Source organism: Meleagris gallopavo, chromosome 10 (assembly GCF_905368555.1).
Source record: "Meleagris gallopavo chromosome 10, MGAL_WU_HG_1.1, whole genome shotgun sequence".
In the NCBI taxonomy this organism is placed as follows: Eukaryota; Metazoa; Chordata; class Aves; order Galliformes; family Phasianidae; genus Meleagris; species Meleagris gallopavo.
The window spans coordinates 20,675,566-20,697,073 of record NC_139413.1 but is presented as its reverse complement, the minus strand read 5'-3'; the positions used below and the strand labels follow the sequence as shown (position 1 = coordinate 20,697,073).

At 42.5% G+C, this 21,508-nt stretch overlaps 2 protein-coding genes across 7 annotated transcripts in view; one reads left to right on the top strand and one right to left on the bottom strand.

Moving 5' to 3' along the window:
• MAST2 (microtubule associated serine/threonine kinase 2) overlaps positions 1-879 on the bottom strand; it is a 164,164-nt gene extending 163,285 nt beyond the window's left edge. For all 6 annotated transcript variants that reach the window (XM_085232021.1, XM_085232022.1, XM_085232023.1 and 3 more), the window contains exon 1: positions 450-879. In XM_085232021.1, coding sequence (XP_085088147.1) covers positions 450-635 — 186 coding nt within the window. In that variant the 5' untranslated portion in view covers positions 636-879. The remainder of the gene's footprint in view (positions 1-449) is intronic.
• Positions 880-9,604: 8,725 nt separating this feature from the next.
• On the top strand, positions 9,605-19,754 carry LOC100547944 (riboflavin-binding protein). The gene is made up of 5 exons (XM_003208804.4): positions 9,605-9,743; positions 10,559-10,658; positions 11,783-11,911; positions 15,407-15,518; positions 19,396-19,754. Exons 1-5 carry the CDS (start codon positions 9,605-9,607, stop codon positions 19,630-19,632), a joined length of 717 nt encoding a protein of 238 aa, XP_003208852.2. The 3' UTR covers positions 19,633-19,754.
• The last annotated feature ends 1,754 nt before the right edge of the window (positions 19,755-21,508 follow it).

Here is a 21,508-nt window from a genome sequence, read left to right as displayed (position 1 = left end):
TAAATAAATCACTTCTCGTGTTAAAAATTAAGACGTTAAATGACAGACACGCACAAAAAAACCGCATCATCACTGAAGAGATGATCAGGAGCAACCGACAGGAGGTGCCGAGGAAGGACCTACCACCAATACAGCAGCCGGCACAGCACAGCGCCCAGTCGAGCTGTCAGCGCAGCCTCGCCTCGCCCCGCCAGCCGCCCCCCGCGCCGCTCTCCCACCCACCGCAATCCCGACCCGGGCTCCATCCTCCCGTCCTGCGGAGGTTCACCGGAGCGCGGCGAGGACGCCGGCAGGGCTCCCCGCGGGCAGCACCGACCCCCCGCTCCCGGCCGGCCCCGCACCGCGGCAGCCGCGGCGCCGGAGGGCGGCAGCGCCACGCGGGGCGGCCGTCGGCACGGCGACGGCCCGGCACCCGGCAACCCCCCGCCCGGCCCCGCCGCCGGCTTTACCCTCTCCGGCGCCTCCCGGCCGGGCGCCCCCGCGGCCCTGGCGTCCTCGGGCTCCTTCCTGCCGCCGCCCCCCAGCAGGCCGGCTCTCCGCTCCGCCGCGCTGGCGGCCACCGCCCGCCCGGCTTCTCTCCGCGGCGGAGGCGGCGGCGGCGCCGCTTTGTCCCCCCGGGAGCGGCCCTTCCTCATCGCGGCGGCGGCGGCTCCTCGGCTCAGCGGCGCGACCGGGGCTCCCGCGGCTGGGAGCCGGCCATGGACTCAAGGAGAGCCGGGGCGGCGCCACCGGCGCCGCCGCCACCACCGCCACCTGCGCGCGGGGCGGAGGGACATGCCCGCCCGCCGCCGCTCCCGCCGCCCGCCTGTCAGAGAGCGCGGGCGCTGCGGCCGCCGCGGCGCCGCCCCCCCCCACTCGCCCGCCCTCCCGCCGGCCGCTGCTATCGCGAGAGCGCCGGCCCCGCGACGGGAAGAGGCGCGAGAGTTGAGAAGGGGGAAAGGGGAGAGCGCGAGACTTGGCACGAGGGGCGGGAAGGCGCGAGGCGGGAGAGCGGCGGGGGGCGCGGCCGTCCGACGGCATCGCTCGCTTTAGTCGGGCCGCGGTCTGTAGACGCAGCCCCACCGCCACCGGCAGCACGGGGCTGTGACCCTGCGTTCTGCGCTCTAGCATTTAGAGTGAGATGGCGGCAGGGAGAGGGCAGACAACTCATCATCTCAGCAGCGAAGACAAGCCTGCAAAGATTGGTTACCTGCAGCAGCCATCAGTGCCTGTCATCACGTTGCGTTTGTCTCAATAACTCACACCCGTTCTGTATTCTTGCCTTTACAGGTTATTTCCCAAGGGTGTAAGTTAGCACTTTCTGCACTGTGTTTCACAAAAGCAACTTCAAAGTCGTCCCCTTTCCTTTCCCTTTCGCATTAAGCAGTCGGCATCTGCTGGGAAACAACCATCCTACGTCAAGAAGCCATCTGGGCTCTCATTTTGCTTGGGAAGTTGGTGGTCACTTTGCTCCAAGATTCCTTATTCTTCAGCTTCATCCCTGGGGAGCACTTTGACTCAAGATGTCTTTCCAAGACTTTTGAAACAAAAGGAAATGAGACTTTCTCGTGTTGAATGGATAGGAAAAAAGTTCATCTTACTGCTTCTCTTATATTTTTCCTATTTAAATTCCAGATCCACAAACCAACTCGACTATCTGACTTCTCCATAGAAGAGAGCCTTTTTTCCCAACTGAGTGTAACTGTGAGAGGCTTAGCCTAGAATAAAGGTAAGTAAAGCAGAGCCACACCTGTGCTCAAAGCCTTCGTCTCCAGAGATGCTCTGTAACACTCAAAAAAAGTAGGAGAGTAATTAATACACATTTCTGAAGGGCTGATTCTTCACATCACCAAGACTGACTGACAGCACAAAAGCAGGAGACCACAGAGAGCCTATGTGGCACGCTTACAGATACTCAGCTAGTAATTAATTCTATTTCTCTTTGCTGTTCCACATACTTAATTTCCCTGGCTTCCACCTTCCTTTTTCTCCGCATTAGATGCCTAAACATGCCTTTCCAACCCAGAAGTTAGATAGAATTGTGTTATCCAGGGAGAATTCCCTTCACTCTCAGTATTTCTGTTCTGTGTGAGGTGGAGGAAATGGCTGTAGCTGCTCTGCATGTTAAACCGTCACACACCTGTTAGTGATGCAGTTCTATGGCATTCACAGTGAGGTTTGGGTCTTTACACTGCAATACCAATGCTTGGCAGTGGCAATAAGACAGCACGGTACTTTGGGATATGCTGTACTATACCTGCGTAGAATGTCAGTAATGACAAATAATTATGTAGGCTACACGTCGTTAAGATGACTGCTGTCCGGTTTTCTAACCACCTCTGTAACATTCTTTTTTCAAGATTCACTTGAAAAGCAGCATGATACAAGTAAAGAAAATGAAGTAAGCACAGGCCCACCTCAGTCCTGTCAAGGTTTGGCAACGTGTCCACCACACCAGACAGCTCGATGTTCTCAGCTAACTTGCTTAAGGTGCACTCCATCCCACTGTCTGTGTGACCACCAAAGATGTTAAGCAGTGCTGGTCCCAGCATCAATCCCTGAGCATCACTACTCATCACTGGTCTCCTCCTGGACACTGAGCCATTGACCACAACTATTTGAGCACAGCCATCCTGCCCATTCCTTATCCACTGAGTTGTTCATCTATCAAATCCGTGTCTCTTCCGCTTAGAGACAAGGATATCATGTGGGACGGTGTCAAATACTTTGCAGAAGTCCAAGTAGATGATGTCAGTTGCTCTCCCCCTACCCACCAATCCCATCATAGCAGGGCGCCAAATCTGTAAGGCACGATTTGCCCTTAGTGAAGACATGCTGGCTCTCCTCAGACACCTCTTTTTTTTTTTCCAGTTTTGAGCAAACCAAGAAATAAGGGTAGGAAAGGAGTTACATAAACTGCAGGAGGAGTAAGATTTGCTAGGAAAGGTTTAACTAAGACTAATCAAATAATCTTTATACAATGATGCATCATTTTCTTCAGCAAAAAGCAAGACCAATCCCAGTTCTGCCAGGCTATCCAAGCAATGGTAATTCCAAAACAATGCAGGAGCATTTTTAAATCTGAGACTTTGACACAACCCAGGCAAAATTTACTAATCTGAATCTAGTGAGGTGTGCTATTTGAGAAGTCCTATATTAGACATTTGTGTAATTAATAAAAATACTTATAGTTACAGGAGGACACATTATAGAAAAGATATAAACATGTTTCAGGGCACAAGTAAATCACTGAATTAAGAAAGATTAGGAAGGAGTTTCTTAAAGACTGATCACTCAGTAAGAGTACACTGTACAGATTTTGTGTGTTCACTGGAAACCAAGTGTATTACTCTGTCCCCAGTACTGACAAGTTGAGTAAGCAAACTGACAACCAGGTCCAGGATGGCAATTACAAGATCTGTATATAACAAAAGACCAGTCATAACAGGATATGATTTCCTTTCCAATTGTTATTTTCCTTCATTATATACTGTGAAGAACATTTATACTTGTTTGCAGTGATGCAATTTGTCATAGTGACAGCTTTGTTCTGTTGTAATCTTGTTCTAGATACCATATTACATCTGATATGGAGTAGAACATGTAAATACACAAATATATATCATGAGTTAAAAGCATGGCTGTGAGATTTAGCTACTGCACTAAGCCCTCTCTAAGTTAACAGCACTTCTTAGCAACAAAAACTCATCAAACACATCATAGCTTTAAAGAGACAGAAAGAGATCAATGAATATGCTGCCTTCACAGACAGCTTGGATTTTATTTTACAGCAATTGCCACAGTTGAGCTGTTATCTCTAGGGCTAAAAGAATACAAATTACATGTGTATAAACACGCATACTTTTGTGTATTTCTAAAAGGTTCAGAAAGGGAAGCAAGTGGGGGACAGGGATGCTGGCCAGCAGGAGCAGCACCCGATCCTAACTGCTATCACCCTCTTTCGGCACCCAAAGATGAGTCTTAAGGGGGGCCAGGGGAGAATTACACATAATTTCACTGCTACTTAAGGAAATAACCTTGCAGATATGAGATGACACACACAGGAAGGCAAGCCATTGAAATCCAGCAGGTGTGCAGTGTAAGCTTGCATTGCAACACTTCTGAAGACTTAAACGGTCTCTACTGAAAGAGAGGAGATAAAAAGGGTATCGATAAACTGCAAAGTGATTGGAAAAGAAAGAAGGTTTTGACTGATACAACAGAGAGAGGTGCCACTTGAGAGATGCAGAGAGAGAAGTGAAAATGTAAAGAAAGGCATTGGGAAAAAATACCTTTTCCAAGAGTGCTGTGGTCAGTTTTCTAAGGACAGATTCACCACGGGGGAATGAGTAAAGCTTTCTAGAACTAATAAGTCATGCATGGGAGTCATTCCTCACAGAAATCTGCAGAAGCACTCCACTGACCTCAACCATGTTCTACTTAAAACTCATCCCTGCTCTGATGTTAACAGGAAAAGCTCAGCAGTGATTAATCCTGTGGTTTCCTGTCACTGCCTTTTAACATGCTGACCAGTATGATCTCACTGTTACCTTGTGTTTGCACTGTTTCCTTTGTAGACCTGTTGGTTCTACATTGTGATTACAAGGTGTGCAATGTACCAATCAAGAAAAAAAAGCAGAACAGTAACACAATGGGGCTTAGAGGCTGGCAGTTCCACCAAAAGCACTGCCAGTCCTACCCATCACTGTTTGTCTCTCTCATTGTGATATACCGCCCTTTTCCTCACAGCAACACAACTGTTTCCACAGCTGTGCTATAAAGTGGACTGGGAAATTGATTTGGCTAGCAGCACTGGAGGCGGGATAATTGCAACATTTCTATTGCTGGATCAGTTCCCCACCTGGTTGGGAGCACAGCCCCACTGGCTGTGCCAGCACAGTGGCAAGAAAGGAACAGTATAGAATGAAGGCACAGAATGGGCCTGTGGGATATGGCCACCCATAACCCAGCACTGGCACCAAACATTTCACAACACCACGCTGCTGCTTTACGCAGGGACATCCAGCATCACCTCTTCACAGATAATAAAAGCACCCACAATTAAGTCTAAATTAAAAAATATTCCCCTAAAAATAAATTCAGCATGCATAAGTAGCTGTAGAAAATTCAGTCAAATATTAACATGCTACATCAGAGACAGCACTGCAATTGGTTACTTCTGGAGCATTGGCCAAGCTGGACTGCGTTTTCTTTGTCACTTGCGAGAGACCACATCACAGCACACAGTCAGTCAGTAGCTATCCGAGCCAGAGATTGTTCTTTGGAACAAAAGAATAAAAAGATGTAAAAAGCTGCAACAACTGCTTGTGGATCCAGGAACCCCACAGTAACAGATCAACAGAACGTGAAAGGCAAATGAAAGAGTAAAGCAAAGGAAGAGCATTCAGTTATGCTTTCAAGAGGTTCTTTCAACTTAGTAATAAGCTAAAATAAGTAGGTTTTTATCCCCTTTAATTCTGGAAAAAACCTAACATAAGGGCTTGAAGTAACATTTTTACAGTGATAATTTTGTTGTTTGGGTTGTGAGTGTTTTTTAAACACACTATTCATTAAAATCTGTGGGTTTGCTTTTTGTTTTTGTTTTTCCACTGACTCATTCTCTTGGTTATATAAAACTACTGGTGCTTTTGTCATTCCTGTGCTCTTTTGGGGAACTTGCACAGCAACATTCACGTACTCAAAATTAAAGCAAGTAAGCCTGACTTCATGCTGTGATGTATTTGTTACACAAACAAAATAAAAGGAAAAACACCGGCCCAGCTGAAGTGAACAGAAACAAGTTGGACCTTAAATTTGGTAGCGTTAAGATTTGATCTCAGCCTTTTTTTTTTTTTTTTTCTGGAGCCAGGAGTGCCAGACTGAGTCCATCTGGAGCCTCTGGCATTCAGCTTGACTTGTGACATGATGTGTTCAGCAGACTGGTGAATATGAACCCACGGTTCTGAAGTCTAACAAAATAAAAGTCAATATATATACTTAACTAGTTGGCAAATAATACGACGCTTAATGCAACTTTAAATGCGGTTCTGTAAAGGAGCTTCAGGAATGACACTAACTTAGAAAACAACCTGTGTTCTTCATTGCATTTCCTGTTACAGTTAACAAGAAAAACACTTCCAAGTTTGCAGACTCCCACTGAGATATGAGGAACAAGCAGATTAATTTCATTAGCACACATCACCATATGTAATAAAGCTGTAATTGGCCAAATGCTCCAATTTACACTCGTGAAACTCCATCTCACTCCAGCCACAGTGTTGTTACACCTTCAGGAAGCCATGGAGGGAAACAGATCTGGCAGCTGTCACAGGTTGGAAGTACAAACAATTTTTCCCTTCGCCACTACAGCTTCGTAGAGTTAACAAAAATATAAAACCATGAAAGCTTACTTCACTCATTAAAGAGATCTGACTCACTCAAAAGGGATCACTGTGTTGAGTTAGGAGATGTCAGTTTGACATAGATACTAACTCAATGGCCAGAAGCTGTGAAGTTAGCAACTAGCTAGAGTTCCTGTCTTTCTTTTCCCTTTTTTCCATCATTACCAATGGTAGCTCTTGCAGAAGGAATTTATGCAGGCAGGCAGTAGCTCCTGAGAGCTCATATGGCTGTGTCTGTGATTTCGGAATGGATACATCCTTCTGCTAACATCATGGCCATTATCAGACCATCAGATGATAATGTAATAGTGATAATTTAATGTAACAGTACCAGAATTACTGTCTGTGGCAATACCTTTAACATCATGCATGCTTTAATGCTGTATAAAAACTTTGAGAAGATCAATGTAAGTTCATGAGGCAATGATATTAATGTTAAAATTAAATAGTAACAGGAGTTTTATAAGTACAAGAATATTAGTGAGTGCTTGAAAATAAATTCAGCATTAACAAATGAAAATAATAATCCAGTCAAGTATGGAAAGCAATAAGAGATATTCTACAATAAATTTCTCAAAATATGACTCAGAGTCTTATACTGAGACTTTTTCTTATTTTTTCTTACTCAGAATAAGAAAAAAAAGGCTCAGGATGATGTATGGCTGAGATCTCTAGAAGCTCCTGTGCCTGAGCCTGCTTACATCTATTGTTAACCAAAGCCAAGTCTGAGAAATCACAAACATATGACAATTTTCCTTCCTGCTGCTAGAAATTCTGCCTAATCTCCCAGCAAGTGGTCCCATTTGGCTCATATTCAAAGCTTGAAAAAGATCCCAGTCTCCTATAGCTTAATATAATTTGTATGTCAATTCCATAAACAGAGGCATTACAAGAAACCTCCTGGCTGCTAACACCTTTACAAGCATGAATACATTTCATACAGACCAAGCAGTAAGGAGCAGAACATGTGCTTTTCACCAGGCCAGCTAGCACAGCTACTCATCCTCAGGTTGAAATGGAATGTTTATATGGCACAGTGGTCTTTATTTTGTATGAATACACTGATTTTAGTACCAAGCAGTATGCACAAGTCCTTTACGTTACAAATCAGCAAGGAGCTCCATTAATTTCAGCCAGCACAAGATCAAGCCACACGAATGAAGGCATAGGCAGTAAGGTATTACATTTACATCAATTTCTCCTATACTTAGGTCTCTTTGCATTTGTCTTATTTAAATTCATTCTGGAAAACAGAAAACACCGGGGTTTCAACTGATCTGAAAATCAGTTTTAAAGGCAGCAGCACTTTTGTCTCAAGGAAGGCTGCAGCCAGAGTAGGAATTGGTGCTTACAGCTCAGCAGAGATCATTATCACACTGTGAGTTTGCTGAGTGAGATTCATTCCACACCTCCACTGTGCCAATGTTTGCTTTATTCAAGCAAAAAAGGTTCGTAATTACCGACCCACAGTTACTACTTGACAAACCACTGTTGTGTTTTAAAATAGAAACAAGAGATACTATTTTTCATTTGCACCTAAATAATGGCAAGGTAATCAGTGGTGTGTCACTAGTTAGGGAGCTCAGTGAGATTTAACCTATCGAAGTAAGTGCACCTATTTGTAATCACCACATCTGCCTCCTGTGATGGTTCATGTTCAGATGCAGAATCCCCTCTGCAGAAAGCACACCTTGTAAGGCAATCCAGTCAGCAGCTGCTGTCAGTGGTACCCACAACAGTTTTTCCTTGTGCTTGTGACACCCATTGGAAAGCACAAAGAAGGGCAAGCATCAGCAGGTTAAAAAAGGAGTCTTCTGGACAAAGAGCAAAGGCCTGAGAATCAGGAGACCAATTCTCTTTCAGGGGCTGCAGTAAAATTACTGAGTAACCCAAAGCAAACGTAAATATATTTACAGTTAAGATTAAGCCAGTCAGGCTGAAATATGAAGTGTTGTTTGTAATGTCTCTAATTCAGTGAAATTTGTGATAAGAGCCCAATTGAGCTGTTGTAGAAATGAATCTAATAATTACAACAAAAGGAATCATTGCAAAATCAGGCAGGGGATGGAAAGTAGTTGTATTTGGTACACTGGAGAGCTGTTGTTTTTCTAATTCTAGTCTATGTACTTTCCTGTTCATTATGTCCACATTTGCAAGCAATAAAAGGGCATTATGTGCTGGTCATTCCATCTGCTTTTGAGATAAATCTATGTTAGCATTTCAAAGGGTCAAGGAACTCTCCAGGGCAAACAAATTCTGGAGTGCTGATGCCAGATGGCGGGTATATAAAGTGGAAAGCGAGAAAAGCAATTTACTGTGTTTCTGTTCTAGGGAGAAGTTTCACCCAGAAGGCAGCAAAAGAGGTGAGAAACTACTGAGAAATTGTACAGGCGGTTTTCTTCTGTACCATGTTGCTTTCTTTGCATCTGAAAAGTTTAGGTAAGGAGAGGAGCTGCAGATCTTGTTCAGGCAAAACTCTTCCAAAAAAGCATCAGGAATATTTAACTAAAGAATTAAAGGTTAAATTAATTACACCCATAAAGAATTATGCACTTATTTATGTAGGAGGTTCTAGATTTATCTGTATAACTCACTAATATGTAATCTGTACTTACAGAAACTCTATTCTCGCAGACAAAATGGTTTTTATCTTGCATTTTTGACTGAACTCTACAAAAGAGACAGAAAACAATTGATCAGATTATTAGGTACAAATGAGCATAACCTCAATGAAGGCATCTTATCTACTCAATTTATCCACCTCAAGTGTTTCATTATACTCTACTATTAGCTTGTCAATTCTGTAAACAGAAGCATTGCAATTAAATGTTCCCAGTGCACAGAAGAACTCAGTAAGTTTAGGAGCTGATCAATCTTTTCTTCAAATCTAGTGTAGCAGTGGGATGATAAATTCATATCTGCATGAGAAATTTAAAAACCTTTTCTTAAATACTGCAAACTACAACATAGAGCCTGAAGGAATGCTTTTTCACAGGCCACCAAAGATTGGAAATATGTGGCAGAAGAATAAGTGTTTAGACATAAGCAAAGGAAAGGGGAATGAGTGTCCTAATATTTATATGTATATATCTCCTGAGCATATTTTAGTTGCATATATGTGTAGATTTTTTACAGCAGCTCTTCTTCTTACTATCAGAACTTTTCCTATCATTAAAGGATATCAGCAAAGACTTCTCTCCGTACAGGAAAAGAACTGAACAACAATGCTGAGGTTTGCCATCACCTTCTTTGCTGTCATCACATCATCTACCTGCCAGCAGTATGGATGTCTGGAAGGGGACACCCACAAAGTGAAGCCAAGTCCAGAGCCAAACATGCATGAATGCACTCTGTACTCTGAATGTAAGAGTGGCTTAGTTTTTGCTGGAGCTAGTCTAGAAGTCCAGTTCTGTGCACACTGATTGTTCCGGCCATTCTTTTGCTTCTGAAAAATACATTAGATGCAGTATAAGCTGCATTTGAAAAACCTCCCTCAATGTCATTTTGCTGCATGCAACTCAAGAGTAAGACTCTGGTCCTTAACAAAGTCAGCTGCAAAACTCCCACTGGCTTTATTTACCGTCTGTTTAAAAAGCCGATGCAGTTTACTTTTCTGGAATCTCTCTTTGCTTTTAAAAGGTTTACAGCAAAGATGGACTCAGCCTATTGTCATAAAGTATAGAAATATTTAAAACGTGTATTTCTCTCTTGATAGTACTAGTGAATTAACTATTGTCCCCATTGAATTATTAAAAATAGCAGTGTTTAATTAATTGTAGCAGATTGCAATTGCATGTCGCTTTCCACACAAATTGCAGGAGGTTAAACTTTCATACTGAGCAAATTACAGTAATATTTTTTGCAGTTCTGCAATTCTCTTTTCTTGCTTGGTAACTTTTAAAATTACCATCCAGCAGCATCTAACATCTGGGAGAGCAGTAGTAAACTTTGCCGGGCTTCCTGAACACCCTTACAAAGCAGTGTTCGTGCCAGTCTATCCCACTTAGCATTCACACTGCTGCTTCCAAAAACTAAAACATCAGAGGTCGGGTGCATCTCCTGCTTAGTACCAAAAGACTTTATCATGTTACGGACCAAAGATATTCACCTTATATTTTAAGCCTTCCAGAGCATTAAAGAAAATCCTTACTGTAAGATCTTTGTTTCATTCCTAACAGCTTCCTGTTGCTATGCAAACTTCACAGAGCAATTGGCTCATTCCCCAGTAATTAAAGTAAGCAACAGCTACTGGAACAGATGTGGGCAGCTCAGTAAATCGTAAGTCAGCTTTGATGTTGTCTGTGTCCTGGTTCACTGAAGCTACACTGTAGCAGCCACACGGCTAACACTAACTGCCCGCAGATGGACTGGCCCTGCGCTGCCCTAAAGAGAACGCCGCCTGGTCCGGTTCCCATCATCTCTCCTCTACACCAGAGCAACATCTGGCTCTTCTTTTTCCCCTCTTACAAAAGCCCGTGAATCCTTAAGTATATACTTTTTGTGCAGAGAGATTTCTGCCTTTTTCTCAAGGCAGAGTTATGCTTTTTAAAGTTTGCTTTCAATACAGAACCAGATCTGGCAATGCGAAGCAGTCATAAACCCAGTAGGTAATGACCGTGCTGCACCTCTGTACAGAGCAACCATCACATCCCAGTCAGTGCAAAGCCTAGCCAGAAAGATCAGCCTCTTCCTCTCTGTTGAGAAAGCAGATCAACTAGATGATCATATCTTCCAAACAAAAGGCACAAGAGGCCAGAAATAAAACTTCTGAATATTTAGAATAAAAAATCTTGTAGTCTTGTAGTTCATTTGGTAGCCATGGAGAATTGGAGAACATCTTCATAATTCAGGTTTTTAATACTCTGTTAGATGCTAGAGCTGTGAAACATGGCAAGTTAGAGAAATAAAGGAATGAAAGCACAAAACAATTAAGCAAAAACAGATGTGTGGAAGTCACAGCTATTGCCTGCCACTCCCAGAAGAGCAGCAACACTGTTTTTAAGCAATTTCAGCTGGGCTGTGGGAAAATATAAAGATCGGTGAAACTGTTAGACTACAACTTAGAACATTTTTATACTATAGTTCTAAACTACGTTTTATTGCTGTCTTGAGTCATTTGTGCCAGGAAAACTCAAGGCACCAAAAGTTTATGGAAAAGCTACACAAATAGGGCTGAAATACGCATGGAAACATTTGTGCACTCTTTAGTTGGCTATGGTAATTGCACAGTCAGAGTCTGTACACAATACCAAAAGAATGACACAAACAGGGCAAAATGATGCTTTTCTGCTTTTCTCCTAGTCTGTAGCACTGCATCCACGTCAAAGCAGGTCTAGAAAATTGAAGTCGTAGCCTTAACACTGAGCAACATGTTTATTTGAGGCTTTTCTCACCCACAACAGCTGTGAAGACTTCACAAAGAAAGTCGAGTGCTTTTACCGGTGTTCTCCGCACGCTGCTCACTGGATCAATCCCAGATATACTGCTGCTATTCAATCTGTTCCACTGTGTCAAAGCTTCTGTGATGACTGGTAGGTTCAAATTGTTATCAAAATATCTATTTAGCTTTAATATGCCCGTTACTCAGGAGTCAGAGAGAGAAAGTGGATGAAGCACGGTCTTCCCAAACAATGAGCAACAAAATTCCATATTGCTGTATCACTTGCAAAGCTTTTTGCTTGTTCTTCCTGCTCATTTCTAGTTTGCCATCTCTACCTTTTCCTCTGCTAAGCTGCTGCCCTGCACAATAGTAATATCCCAAGCTGAAAGCAGGATGGAGTCATTCTCTGTCCCAGGTCAGGGACTCAGAGCAGCACCATGCTGCTCTCCACGAGGGCACTGCGTCTGCTCCTGAAACACTCACCTCCACAGCTCAGCTTTGTGCAGTTAGGATTTTAAGTCTAAATACTTGACTATGACACTGCACATTTATGTGTATTAAAAAGGCACTGTGAAATCGTGGAAGCAGCTCATTCCAATGTGGTTCTCAATTAACATATATAACAAATTAGCTTCATTTCTAAGTTTTTCATCCTTACCCTTCACTCCTTCCTTCTGTCACCCTAACAACACTTTTAAAAGCCCGAACCTTGGAGAAACAAACAAGAATAGTAAGGAGCAAGCAGAGTAGCATTTGACTTTGTTTCCCAAAATACAGCGTTATGGAATCAAATTACTTTTTGCGTGCAAGATATGTAGCAGCACCTATTTGTCCTTAGTCTTGGAGTAGGAACATTGTATCTCAGCACTCAGAATCTAAAACCTCCAAACTAAATATTTCTGAAACGTGAAAACATTTGGATACTAAAGCAACACAGTTGCCAGTGGGCCTTAAAACAGGTCTACCAGGCAAAGTAATAGAACACCGATATCTAAGACAAATGTATCCTGAAACAATGTAAGTATAGAATCTACATCAGTAACAGCACACAAAGCACATTGCTACATTCAGTGAAAATGTTACAACGAAAGGAAAGGGAATTAAGTTCACTTTGCAGGCACTTCAAATCCTTCTCAGAAGGATGAATTGGTTTAAGCCAGCCTGAGCACCTACGGGATTTATACCCGTGCACAGGGTAGATCAATATTGCATCACAAAACCCTCAGTATTGCTTGGATACTACAAGAACTTCCATGTAAACAGCATTTTTAACTCTTATTACTAGAAAGTATACGTGTATGTGATTGAGAGCTGCTGCACAGGGACAAAGCATCAGTCCCTTTTCCTGGTAGGGAAAAGGCTCAGCTCTAAGCAAATACTGAACAATGATCTATTGCCCCTGCTGGCGTCACAGACGCCTGGCCTGCATCAAAAACGTGAAGATGATCCATTACTGTGCATGCTGCTTTGTATGCCTGCCTAATGCCAGTGTCAAACCCATTCCCTCACCCTGCTTGAGGCAAGAGAAGAGCTCGGCCAGAATTCCGATCCTTTCTGGCGATTTAAAGTTTTTTGTGTGTGTTCTATTCATTGGAGCCCGTTCAGCACTGCTAGTGATGTGACCTACTTTCCCCACATGCCATGAGTGTGCCTGCTGCATGCTGCATGGCTTTGTGGCCAGAAATGTGCAGACGACTCTGAATGAGCAGTGGCTTCATTTAAAAGAAATTCATCTGACTGGCTTGGGGCCTTCCTTTTCTTCCTATTGTCTTAGAATTGCTTCCTCCCACTAGCCCTAAAACCATTGCTTCTGAAAGAGCCCCTTATAGGTGCCATTGTCTGACCCACCTGTGAGGTGACCCCGTGCCATTTAACAGAGAAACAGCTAATTATAAAAAAAATTAAAAGATAAAAGCTTCAAAATAAAAATACCCTACCCAGTGTGCATAGGGAGCAGGTATATTTGGAGTGGATATTTTAAATACTTATGTTCTCACAGGTTATGATTAATGTCTGAAGAAACTACTTATGGGTTTCTGGACAGCAGAAAAATCAAACATATCAGAAGTCATGATTTGTCATAAACTTAGCTTCCTAATTACTTCCACAGGGAAAGAAAAACCCATAAAATAGAATTATGCCTTGCTACCTTCTTGTATAACGAACCACAGGGTCAGGAAATAATTGTAATTAGGAAACATCACACCCAACAATTCAATAGGTAACAGTGAATAAAAATATAAATATTTTAATAATCATATTTAATTCAGATTCCCAAGCAAGCCAGAGATATAGCATGGATAACCCAGTTCAGTCAAACTCTGAAATACACACTCTTAAGTTTGAAAAGTATAACTGAAGGTGGCACTAATTTAAAAACCAAACAATAAAAGCAGTTCTGCCCTCCCCTAAACTCCAACGTTGCTCCTCCATTCCTGCACCTGTCCCACCCGCCTGCCAGCAGTGCTGTGGAGCAGCCAGGAAGCATCCCAGTAAGGGAACACGTTGGGCTGGGTCACTGAATCACAGCTCCTCACCTGATCAAAGCTTCAGCAAAGGTCTTGACCTTCAAACATTGATTTTAATGTGAAAATGAGACGCAGGAACTTTGCAGTCCTACTACAATGTTTCTGTGTGCACTGCAAATATATTTAAAATCACTTTGTCTGCCACTGCAACAAAAAGTACAAAAGGTTAGGCTCAAATGCACGTAGTCTACTCACTTCTAATTAGTGCTTGTACTTGAGCAGCAACTTACAGTCCGTGTGCTGCCTGTGAGCTCGTTTCCAGGCACCGTGCAGTGACAGTTCTGCAGATGTGCACCTTCTTACCTTGCTGCACATTCACATGTATTACAACGTCTAGGTCCTGTAGTTCTGTGACTATATAACAGCTCGTGTTTCATTTTAAAACATAAGTCTACTGTCCTTGTGATATCAAAGTAATTTTGGAAACATGACCCTGGAGATTAAAAAAAACAAACAGAAAATATACCCCAAAGCATTAATTATAACGAACACTACTTTCACTTTTTGAAAGCTATGCCTCATGGTTTTGGCACTCCCAATTTCTGGTGTGAATAGACTGCCCGAAGCCATTGAGACTAACTCTGAGTAGATGTTAACTGATCTGCAGAAAGAGATCCTTAACAAATTAAGGACGTGAGCCAAAGTAAGAGCCAAAAGTAGAACGTAAAAAGAAGTAGAAGGAAGGAAATGATGTAAGGTGATGGGTAGGTCATGAGATCTCTCATCACATAGAACAGCCAGTTGCATACCTTACCGATTCCAGGCCACTTATAAGCTTCTCTTTACCTTATTGCTTACAACTTAAAAATCACTTTAAATTTAAAAAGTGAACACTGCTTCCCAGAACACGGACCATCTACTTAAACCTGTGAGCATGAAATGTCGTGGCTGATCTGCTTAGTTTTCATTGGGATTTAGGTCTTCCTGTCTGGTTCAGAGTTTATATACATGTGAAGCTAAGATACTGTGCACCTTTCTTGAAGATCAGTTGATACAGAGCACTGTGTGACCGTACCACATTACTAGTGCAGCCCACGGGCTTTTCAAGTTGAATCCCTGTAGTTCACTGAAAAACACCAAGGAAAATAATTGTATCTTCCACACTGATCTCCATGAAGGTACGAAGCCTGCAAAGATGATTCCATTTGTGCTCGTAACTGGCTGACGGACTGGGAACGGGATGAAAGTGGAGAAAACCACTGTAAGAGTAAATGCATGCCATACGGGGAGGTAAGAAAACACGGACAGTTGGGGCACAAAATAAATAACACTCAGTACTTTCTTTTTCCTGAATATGTGGATTTAAAATGCAGTATGTAAATTATTTTATATTTCAACAATTTCAAGCTATTCCTATACCTATCACCAGATTTCTCAAATATATAGTTTTTAAAGCATTTTTATGTAGATCTCTCCCTAAACACTTCTAATTAATCACTATTCATACCGCTTGTGAAACAGAAGAAAATGTTCCAGCAGAACTGATACATTAACCACAGCACAGGTCAGAAAGTAAAAGATAAAAGAACCTGGATCATGTAACAGAAAGAGACAGTTTATTTTATAAGACTTCTCACATGGTGTAGAGCTTTACACACCTCTGCCTTTTTACACTGAGAAGCAAGTTCCCAGTTCACTAAGGAACTTCTAAGGTTTTCTTATTACTAGACATCCTTGCCCTCCTCTCTATTTGACACTGTCACATTTGAGTCCTCCATACTTCAAATCCCTAAGTCCTTGCAGCTTTCTAATTGTCTCCTTTTTACTCTCCATAGACCTACCATAATTCTGCTGTTCTCTTCTGTGTCTGCCAATTGCTAGACACAGCTAGTTTTTTTCACTTTAAACCTGTTAGTCAAAAAGCAGCACTGAGAAGCCTTCTGGGAGCTCATTCTGACTTTCTGAAGCTTGAGATGGTTGGGATAACTGGTTTATGAAGAAAAGTGCATAAAATGAGAAATTAAAAGACTTACGGGAGGAAAGTTGCCTGCAATCTGATTCACAGGCCTTCAAGAGTCACGAGGGATTTCTCTCAAGTGACTCAAGTATGTTTAGGATCAAGGCTAGATTATACAGCTCAAAACCACAACACTTATTGGAATATTATTAACAGCTAAACTTCACTGAGTTTCTAAGACCAGTCCAAACTAAAGAAGTGAACATAACTTAACTGTAGTTCTTAGGGACTCGTAGTACATCTTGCAGAGATCCCAAATGGATTGTTCTGAATTCTGTACGAATTCATGTATATCCAGAAGTTTGTTCAGCAACTGATATAAGTCACAGTCCAGGATTTGTGTCTGCTCTGCAGTGACACTGATCAGCAGGGCCAGGAAGATGGCCAAAAACCAAACGGGCTGTGGAAACTTGCAGCTTAGTTTTCCAGATATGCTAAATCATCAGTAGTTCCAGATGAAGTGAAAGCAAAATGATAATTTCCATAAACAATCTTCAGTCCCTGTTTAAACTGTCCCTAGTCCAGAGGTAGAAGGTTCAAACTTAAATCTCCATGTAAATATTTCTTAAAGAAAATATACCATCTGCTGGGAAAAAAACCATGCAGCAAATCCAGAGGTCTTATCACTTGCAGGCAGATGCAGCTATTCCTAAACTAAGTGGAACCACACCCAACACTGCCCATGTTTTTTTTTACCAAAAATAGGCCTGCATGGTAAGTATGAATAAATATTTATTTTCTTCAGAGCAATTATAAAAACATATTTCCCGTATGAAAATGTAATTACATACAAACACTGGAGTCACTTGCTTTGCACTCAACTCATGGAAAGGAAAGTTACTGCCATCTGAAGGCCCAAAAGGTTCTCCCACGTCAGGGCACTGTGGGCAGATGCTTTCATCTGATGCCCTCAGCAAATGCAGAGAAGCAATCAGCAGTCCTACATGTGACGTATGTAAGTGTTTATAAGGACTATTTGGAACAAGTGAGGAGTATTAAGAATGTACGTGGATCGTAGCCAGTTTTGGTCTGGCTAAAGTGAAGCACATTTTATCATTTTTCTCCCAGCAGAGTGCTTCCCAAGTGATGTTAATGCACAGACCAGAACACCGTCCAAGAAGCTGAACAATCAGAAGCAATAATTTAAGTACACTTTTGTTAAACGGGCACACTTTGTTTGCTGCAGCATTTGGCTATGCTGTGATCTTCAAGCAAAGTTTGGAGGAAGGTCAAAATTAAATGGCTAATTTAACAAGTATCAGAGCATGAATGTGTGCTACAGAACCTGCGGAACGTAAGAATAGGATGTAGCCATGACTCCTGCATATGGACTTAAGAAAACTCACAACAGCTTTTAAATATTTTCTCACACAACCAGCTAAAAGCAGGATCTGTACAGGAACTGGAAGAAAATGTCTCATGCTGCTTGAAAGTACAGGAATAGCTGGAAAGAAACAGCTAAGATCTGGCTGCCCAAAGGAGAACAAGGGGAGAACCAGATGCAGCAACCTCTCCGTTTCTGACCCCGCATCTCTCCCAGTGCACTGACCAACCTTCACAGTCCTCCAGCAACTGTAGCATCCATAGAGCAAGCTGGTGAGATGTAAAAAGCTGTATTACAGACTAGAGCCTTTAGAGCTATTTAGAATGAATTCTCCATTATTTGCACTAGATAGATTTCTTAATCAAATCTGATTATTATATTTCATCTCACCTGCCTTCTGCACATCCCAAGCCACGGTTGTTTAGCGTGTGAGGAGACAAGGAGACATCTCATAAGGAGAACTTGTGGAAAACAGGTGGAGCAGAAGCAGCCACAGGACTACAGAAGCCCAGTCCCACTTCCATATAATAGATTTAAATCTATAATCACTAACTGTTGGCACACACAACACCTTCCATGCAGAAGTCTCCTGACCATGAAGACAGATCACTCTCTCCAAGATTCACAAATCTTTACATGTGCTGCTGCAACTGGCAAACCAGCTCAGAACCCAGAAATCACAGCACAAAATGAAATGCCAAGGGAATAGTGAATCAATGTCACAGGCAAGGACTGCATATGATATCACAGATGAAACACGGCTTCCTTCTGAGAGACCCCAGTGTTAAAAGCAACTCAGTGACACAGTCGGCAACAAGACCAGCAGTCCAGCTGCCTACTTCTGATTCAGTCATTAGCAGTTTCTTCTCCTTAATTCCTAAGGCTTCTGCTCCTGTAATCACTCCCACCCTCAACTCCATTTTTAGCATTACTTGGGAAGTATCTCAAGTTCCTTCCAGAAACAGGAAAAACTGAACTTCAACAACAAACACACAGGAGAAATGTAGGCAAGACAAAGTATATATATCTTGCCCACTCTGTGCCTGAACATGATAATTGCTAAGCTTACACTCTTTAGGAAAACTCAAGCAGGGAGGACAGAAGATTGCCACAATGTGAGCCTGGCAAACAAGAAATATTTTTGTTCTTTGGCTGCACAGTCCTGTGACAGAGGACTAACAAAGTGACATAGCACCAAGAACAAGCCAAATTCACCTGCAGAGTTGCTGCAGCTCACAATTTCTTGAGGCAATAAATAAAGCTCTTTGGAGGCAGGCCAGGGCCCCCAGTTGTAAGTCTTCTTTTCATCAAGCAGTTTCTGAGTTATGCCCCTTCTTTTTGGAAGGTTCTGCCTGGTCACGATGTACACTGCAGCAGGCACAGTGCGATCCCATGGAGCTGTGACTGTCTCTAGCTTGCAAATAGAGTCCAGTTTTCAAAACACTCAGTTTGGCACTTTCAGCAACACTCAAACCCAGAGACATGTCAGAGTGTCCTGACATGCTGCAAGTCGTGCAGCCTCTTGCACACATCTTTATTCTGTCAGCCCCGGGGTGGAAACAAAGGGCTGGCTGTTCATCACGCTGCACTTTGTGTAATCGCTTGCTCTCACAACTGGCAAAGCTCTTCTGCCAGTGGTGGAACTGAATAACATTGTAAAGGGATGAAGTACAGCACAGAGCTGTACAAGACAGTGGATGACTGCAGACTTTTTCATAATTTTGTATCATTTCTAAAAAAGTGATGTTTCTCAAATTAATACAAGTCGATTTTAACCCCATTCCTTTTAAAATGTGATTGATGTGTTTTTCCTGTTTTACGCACAGATGTATGCAAATGGGACCGACATGTGCCAGAGTATGTGGGGGGAATCATTTAAGGTCAGCGAATCCTCCTGCCTCTGTTTGCAAATGAACAAGAAGGACATGGTGGCAATCAAGCATCTCCTGTCCGAAAGCTCAGAGGAAAGCTCCAGTATCAGCAGCAGTGAGGAGCATTCCTGCCAAAAGAAACTCCTGAAGTTTGAGGCACTACAGCAAGAAGAAGGGGAAGAGACAAGATGAATTTTGGTGGATGAATGTCAGGAGGAGAGAAAACATTATGGTTGTTGGGCTCAGGGCATCACAGCAGCCTGTTTTATCCCTCACTTCTGAGAACTCAATAAATCAATGGTTGGCTATATTAATCCTTCTCTGAGTTTTTCTACATCTGCATCACAAAGCCACAAGGCAAGTTAGCACAGGTGTAACCTTGTGACTTGAATCAGAAGCCTGAAGGTAACTTCTAGGCTTCATTTTCAAAGACAAGAAGCACAGGCAGTGCTTGCTGATTTAAGGTGGAACAGTGAGAACTAGAGACCTCTGGAAGGCCATGCCAGTAATGCACCAAATCTTCAACACGAATCCTTCATTAGCATAGGTATAATCACTCATGTCACAAGTTCTTGTGTGCCAGACTCTGCTCAGACAAGGAAGAAATGTTGCAGGCAGAAATAGGTCAGTAGGTCTGACTACAACAGGGGATTGTGGTGTATTAGATAAATCCCTGGATCCATACATGACCAGTATACAGTATGCACAGGCTGCTGCTCTGGGCTTCTGTTTTAAACTACAGTAGTACAAAAGTCTCCTACACCATGAATTTGAAGAAAAATATTGAATGCAATTAATCCCTTGGAATGACTACAAACAGAATGATCTCTGCATCAGGGAGGACCCACATGAGGGGTTTCCCCATCAGTATTTCTGCTTGCCAGCATCACTGCTACTGTCAAAGTAAAACCAAAGCCTGCACCAGTCCCAGAGGGACTCATCAGGTAAAGAATAATCAAATGCTGGTTTTACTTAGGCTTGCATCCTTCCTCCGACATCAGTGGAGAGCAGAGAGTTCCATACCACTCTGTACAGCCTTTCACAGTTGTATCACCAGGGCAACCATGAAAGGATTTAATTCTGGGAGTCGCATTATCATCAAGTGAAAATCCACATCCTCTCAGCGCTTGCTATGGAGCTCGGTACCTTACAATATGTAAGGATCTGGCCTCCAGCTGAAACAATGACTTGGCACATCCCGTTACACTAGGAGAATGTTAAAAATCCATCACACTCTTCCCTAGACTGCTTGTTTACTTTAATGGTTTCACACAGCTGTAAAAGCTAGATCCATTAGGTCATGCTCTGCCTCTCACTATAGCTAACAGCGGCATACTTCCTACCGGTACCAAAGTGCTTTTGGAATGATACGTCGTCACGTCTGTATTTCATGGCTACTCGACCTGCTGCTTCTACATTTTGAAACTGCTTCTACAGTTCTTAAAGAAAATGCACTTCTGTGAAGCTCTGCCAGACTTTTTTTTTTTTAACCCTGATTTACTGTTTTCTTTCTTGTCATTCTTGATAGCAGAGACACCTGAATCAGAGTAGAAAGTTTCCTGCTTTTTATTTTGCTATGCAAAATTAATTCACTAATTAATCATTCTCTTTCACTAGCATAACAGCAGCTTCTTCTGCACAGCCACTGCCAAACATTTCCTTTATGTTCTTTGCTAAATTTAGCACATTTGTCTCTGCCTGCATCTCTGCTCTATTTTTCCCATCTGCCTTTATTCTCTTTGCTCTAGCTCACCAAATCACCCTTAAAACCATTTTCAACTAAGTTCTTCTATGCTTACTTTCAGGACAAGCCATGAGACTGGTTATGCATGCTCCTGAACAGCACTGGATCCTACAGCAACCAAGGGACCACGACAACTGAAGTGTCTGTATTTAATGCCACGAAGATCTTTATCAGAATGTCACAATGGTAGATGAAACACTGTGTGAAACATGTTGTGAAATGTATTTCTACACTAACTTGTAGGAACCAGACTTACAAACTTTATTAAGAAGTTAACTTGGATTTTCCAACAAGATAAATTTGATTAAAAAAAAAAAAATCTGT

What these genes read in the sequence shown, in the direction of transcription:
- LOC100547944 (XM_003208804.4), top strand. Translation starts at nt 9,605, where the DNA reads ATGCTGAGGTTTGCCATCACCTTCTTTGCTGTCATCACATCATCTACC. An exon ending in TGTGGGCAGCTCAGTAAATC is followed by an intron (nt 10,659 to 11,782) that starts GTAAGTCAGCTT and finishes CACCCACAACAG; the next exon opens with CTGTGAAGACTTCACAAAGA. An exon ending in AATGCATGCCATACGGGGAG is followed by an intron (nt 15,519 to 19,395) that starts GTAAGAAAACAC and finishes TTTTACGCACAG; the next exon opens with ATGTATGCAAATGGGACCGA.